Source organism: Tursiops truncatus, chromosome 13, assembly GCF_011762595.2.
Source record: "Tursiops truncatus isolate mTurTru1 chromosome 13, mTurTru1.mat.Y, whole genome shotgun sequence".
NCBI classification, from domain to species: Eukaryota; Metazoa; Chordata; class Mammalia; order Artiodactyla; family Delphinidae; genus Tursiops; species Tursiops truncatus.
In genome coordinates, this window is record NC_047046.1 from 56964290 (window position 1) to 56970289 (window position 6000).

The following is a 6000-nucleotide window of genomic DNA, read 5'->3' on the forward strand; positions in this document are numbered from 1 at the left end:
AAAAGAAAAAAAATCCATGCAGACAGCCAATAGTGTATGACATAAAAAGGAGTTATTGGGAACAGTTAATCCCTGATAAATATGATAAATATGGGATATCACTTATCTTTATCTTGTACATTGGCCAAAACCCAGTCTTGAATTTTATCGACTCACATGTTCTCTCTTGTTGCACTGCAGTCAGTACTGCTGCATAACTATGTTAAAACCTATGATGTTATAAACTATAATATAGGCACTTGGTACATTACAAATGTTTTAAGGTTTTAAGATTAGTTATCGTAATAGCAGCACTCAGCAGAATGCTCCATAACTTTCAGCTAAAATTCCCTACAGTTTATTTTTCATCAGTACAAATTTAATTTCCTTATCTTTTCTAAGGAAAGTTTTCAGACACTTGAATGCACTCCATGGTAAGATTTGCCTGTTCGGTTCATTATCGGCTTTAGTAAGTTTATTTGTAATACTAACTATTGTTTTCCCTCCCCTCTGTTATATCGAACTTTTATGTAAGTTCTTTAAATGTGAAGGGAGTGGAATATTTTGGGCTGGCTCTACTACATAGTGTTACTAATTTTTTCCCCCATAGGTACAGACACTTTGAAATATTTATGAAATCTCTTAGAGACCATCTGTTTAGTAGCAGCATTTTTCTCGCATACAAACATACGTATACACAGGTGTGGATACATAGGTGTGGTTTTTCTTTGTTTCCAGGGTATTTAGACTTCCTAGCATGTCAGTGAGGAACTTTCGCAGTTTGCCTTTAATCTGCATTTTCAACTTTCATCATCTTCTACCAGCCTTCTAAAAGAACCTTCTTTGTAACCCTGATGAGCTACCCCATGACACTTCCTATACCCAATATCCCTACTTCCCCAAGTAGTACACCTTTTTCTTTGCCTAGAATGAGTCCCCACCCATTTGTCTAACTTTCAGGTGTGTGCAGGGGAGGGGTTGCGGGTAGGGGTAAATAACTGTTTCTTTATATAAGCATTTTGTCTTAAAGTAACTTGGGGTCTCCCATAGAAGCTGAACTGTTCCTGGTACATAGTACCAAATAAATGTATGTGATTTTATGTAAGTGCCAAGGACCATTTGAGAAGTTTATTTTCTCTGATACTACCTTTAAGAAAATACTTAAATAGCTTCTTAAATTATAAATTACATTCCTTTTATTAGCATTAAAAATAAATCTTACCATATTCTTTCTAGAATTGCCACTTTAAATTATATAGATTAAAATCAGTCAGCATCTTTCACATTTATAAGCATATACATGCATGTGCACATACATACACAAACCCACTTGTCAGCACGGTTCTTTTTCCTTCCCGTTTTCTTTCAGAGTAATAATGAGGTGAAGTTCATAGAAACAAAGTTTTGTGACCCATAAAAAGCATTCTTAATTCCTCCAAGATAAGCCAGCATATATTTGACTGAATCAGAGGGCACATGAGGTGTGGATGACTCACCCCAAAAAGGTGCCCAGAGTTGTTCTTACTGAGAGAGTGGGTGATTGTACATGTTAAAGACAACAACCTTTAACTGTTGTACATTACTTTGAGATAATTGTGAGGGTGCCTAGCACAAAATAGGTGTTAAAAATGTTGATATCTTTTATTTTAACTTGATATTTTAATATTGAACACTATTAATGTATTGGCCCCAAAACAACTCTTGACTGGGCCTTTCTTATTCTTTCAGGACTGCTTCCTTTGATTTTTTTTTTTCCAGACCATTTCTGTACTCTGTATTGTGCATTGGCTGCACTCTGGAATAAATTATACATTTTCACAGTCTCTAAAAATGTCATACCAAGAACTAAGCTCACTACTCAAAATATTAATCATCTGTCACTGCAGAATTCAGTGGAATTTTTGCCTTCCTAGTGCTAGATTTGTCTGCCGTGTAATAATGAGATCATCTTGAGCTTACAGTTAGCAAACATTCCCTCTCCCAAATATTTGCTCATATAAACTGATTTTTAAGCCAAGTCTTAGGAATCCTGTACATTGTAGTTAATTTAAATCCTCTTCATGACATGTAGTAAAGTAATAATTTCACCTTTTTTTTTTTAATAGACTTTTTTTTAAAAAAATTAAGGACTGGAATTACCTGAGGGTGTTTTGGGTTTTTTTTTTTCTATTAAAGAATTATATGTCTCTTTCTAAGCAGTTTTTAGAACTATAAACTTGTTTCTCTTTCTTTGTGAACAGTGAAGCTAATTATTTTCTGTTTCTTTGTTTTTAATTTTTGTAGTACTGGAGAAAATGAAATTGGTTTGGCCCATCAAGATGCTTGTCTCTGTAAGGAAACTACTTTAGAAACAACATGTGTATAACGAAGACTTCAGGCTAACGAGCAAGGAAGAGAATATTAGTCTTCAAAATACCATATATCCTAAATGTTACAGGCATCCTAAATGCCTGAATTCTGTTTCCTTGGTTGTCCTTGCTTAAATATGGTCCTGAAGGGTTTGTTCTGATATATTGTATATATTTATTTTCAAATGTACACATTGTTAATAAGCTAAGAAGTAAAAATTTTGTTCCAGAACTACGTACATATTATGAGAGCTCTGAAGGAATTTCATGTTGACATAGTAAAACATTTTAGTCTTCAAGTTTGAAAGTCCATTTTTTTCTTCATCTTTTCACATCAGATGAGCAGTTATATGAATCTGGACTGTCTTAGTTTTGGTTGGTTGTTTGTCTCTCCCTCCCTTGTTCCCTTTCTCTCTTCTTCCTTCTCCTCTCCCCCTACATTTTTTATTTTTTAATTTTTTGTCCTAACCTATAACACTTAAAGTTTTACACTTTATGGCCTATTCATTTATACGTTGAGAATTGTATATATTTCAAATAAGATAGTCATTTTTTTTTACAAATACTGTATTTTGTTTCTTATTTTTTTTGTGGTTCACATTTCTCTTAGGTTTTAAGTACATAAAGCAGGTTATAAAAATGTGGCTATCTGAATAATTGGCCAAAAGGTAATATGGCAGCAGCTTTTCATATTGAGCCTAAAATATTTTTACATGTAAGCATAAATTGTCTTTCTGCAATAATTTTTTTTTTGTAATGAAAACTTAGTTTTCAAGAGCTTCTAAAAATAGCTCCCCTAGACCTGTTAATGTAATATATCCTTTCTGATTAAAGCAAAATAATTTTTGGTCTTTTAAGACTAGAAGTCCTACTAATCCATCTAGCTTTTTTGCATCATGGAACTTTAGGGAAAAGGAACAAACACAAACGAAAAGAGCAGCACAGTAATAATCTTTGCAAATTAATGTGTTGCAAGGTCATGTGATTTTGTTTTGGAAGATAAATAATATCTCATTCTTCTGGTGCTGAATAAATATTTAATATCAAATGACAGAAAAGATTAAGAAGGTTAAATTTAGGCAGAGTTTCAGAGAATGTCATTAATTATAATGTTTGTCACCAAATTCATATCTGTGAGTCTGCCTTGTTGGGGTGGGGTTCCCAGCTGGAAAGCAAGCATATAATTAAGAGATATCTTAGAAGCATATGGAATGTGACTTGTATAAAACATACATCAGATTAGAAAAATGGTAAAGATGAAAAGGCCTTTGCAAATTATCGTAAGAGAATAATGATTAACCTAATTGGCAAGCTTCATCCTCTCTTGCTTTTTCTTTGCTTCACATATTTCCATCATTTTTTGTTGCCTAGAAGTTTATAACCGATCTGCATTCTTATTCTTTTAGTCCTATTTCTATTGGTACCAAAAAGTTCTCAAAATGGCGTTGCTGAAAGTGACCACTCCAACTTTCTGAACTCTTTTAATTCTTTATTTGTAGCTTTTTAATTGACACTTAGTGGGTAGTTTTGTTATAGTTACAGAGGTTGGCCCTTTTCTCTAAAGGGCCAAGATAGTAAGTATCTTCAGCTTTGGAAAGCATATGATCCTGGTCACAACAACTGAACTCTGCTTTATGAGTAAAACAGTCATAGACAACATGTAAACAAATGGCATGGCCAGATTTGACCCTCAGGCCATAATCTGCTGACCCCTGTTTGAATTAACTATAGGGCAAACTGGGTCATTTTAATTATCTTTATAAAATCCATAACATTTTGCATAGATAGTAACATGTATATTTATATTACATGCTCTATATTTTTTGGACTAGTATGAAATTGTATAATGGCAAACACTGACAACTAGTAAGGAGGGTTGATCATGAGTAACCTTGTAGTCCATGCAAACTTGGTAGGGATTATGAGGGAGATAGAGCTTTCTAGGAAGGAAGACATGTATTGACCGAAGATAGATAGCGGCTTTGGTTTTGCAAAGTATTTTGGCTCTGGGTGGTGAGCCTACATCAGAAAGAAAAATGATTCATCAGTTTCAATTTCTATTGCTCACAGCAACCTCTGTGCTCTTACTATTTTCCCCAAATGCCATTGTTTTTTATAACGTAGTCTGTATTTTCCTTTACTATCATTGCCATTCAGATTCTTTGGCAAGTTTTACAGTGTTTCAAGCACAATGCTTGCTTTGAGTTTGAAGAAAGTGTTTGTGAGGACACAGTGCTTTAATTAAAAATTATGAGTGTACTATAGTATTCAGAGTGGTATTTCTGAGTTAGGGAAAGAAAGTGTGGATAGCAGCCACTGTGAGTGGGGCTACCAGAAAAAAGTAAAGTGTGGTTCACATCCCTAAATAAGGGGTTGATACAACCTGATTTTTGTTATTCTCCATATACTAGGGTTGTATGTTATTCTCCATATACTAGGGTTGTATGTTCCCCAGCTCATTTGTTTTATGTTTTGGGTATATATTATAATAATAATAGTCAACATTATTTATAAGGGCTTACTATTACATATCAGGATTATGCTAATTGCTTCATATGCATTATATCACTATTCTGTATAGCAGTCCTGATGGAGAATTGTCTCCCCATTTTCCAGAACTTTAAGGCAAGTGAATCATCTGCCCAACGTAAGGCTGCAAAGTGAGAGCAGAGTTAAGTGTTTTAAGTTGAGTTACTCAGATTCCAGTGAGCACAGTCTTGACCATCAAAATCTCCTGGCCTTCATTTCTCACTGAGAGGTAATGGTACTGACCTCTAGTATGCGCATGTATGTGTACGTATGTGGTTCATTAGACTTGAATCCCCCCAGACAAAGCCTGTTCCTTATTTTTTTTTTTTTTTTGTCATGAACAGGATTACCAAAGGTATGGGCAGTAGTCAACAAATTAAACAAATTTCTAAGAAACTGAGTTGTGTCATCATGCCACGTGTTCATACTTGCCTTGAAATAGGAAATAAGTCATTCAGTAAAAGCATACAGGCAAAATAAATCTTAAACATGTAACTGTTAACCTATAATCACAATGTACTTTATATTTTTGCACATAGATCTAACATTGCAATTAAAAATAAACAGATTGAGACTTAGGAGGATTGGGGGGTTGGGGGTAGGCAGGTAAATTTCAAAAACAACATGAATTTTCTATAATTAATACAGAAAATACACTGGTTTTTCCAAATGAATAATTTGATATGTTAACACTTCACCATAAAGAATGCATGCCACCTGGATAGGATCCTGGCACAGGAAAAGGACATTAGCTAAAAACTAAATAAATCTAAATAAAGTGTGGACTAGTTAAAAACAAAACAAAACATAGAATTAGTAGCCTCAAAGGCAGGGAACTTCCCTGGTGGTCCATTGGTCCAGTGGTTAAGAATCTGCCTTCCAATGCAGGGGACACGGGTTTGATCCCTGTTCAGAGAACTAAGATCCCACATGCTGTGGGGCAACTAAGCCTGCATGCCACAACTAGAGAGACGCCTGCAACGAACAGCCCGCACACCCCAACAAAGACCCAGCACAGCCACACACACGTGCAAAAAAAGTATAAGGCAGTTACTTTGTAGAAAACCCCAGTTTGAGTTTGTCTAATTTTCCTCAAGATTTGTTCATTTTTGGTGGGCCAAAAATGCCATGTACTTCTCAAGGC

General features: G+C 34.7%; 1 protein-coding gene across 5 annotated transcripts in view; it reads left to right on the plus strand.

Moving 5' to 3' along the window:
• PIK3C3 (phosphatidylinositol 3-kinase catalytic subunit type 3) overlaps nt 1-2895 on the plus strand; it is a 155027-nt gene extending 152132 nt beyond the window's left edge. For all 5 annotated transcript variants that reach the window (XM_073790674.1, XM_019930360.3, XM_019930361.3 and 2 more), the window contains one exon: nt 2263-2895. In XM_073790674.1, the coding sequence (XP_073646775.1) occupies nt 2263-2277 (15 nt within the window). In that variant the 3' untranslated portion in view covers nt 2278-2895. The remainder of the gene's footprint in view (nt 1-2262) is intronic.
• The last annotated feature ends 3105 nt before the right edge of the window (nt 2896-6000 follow it).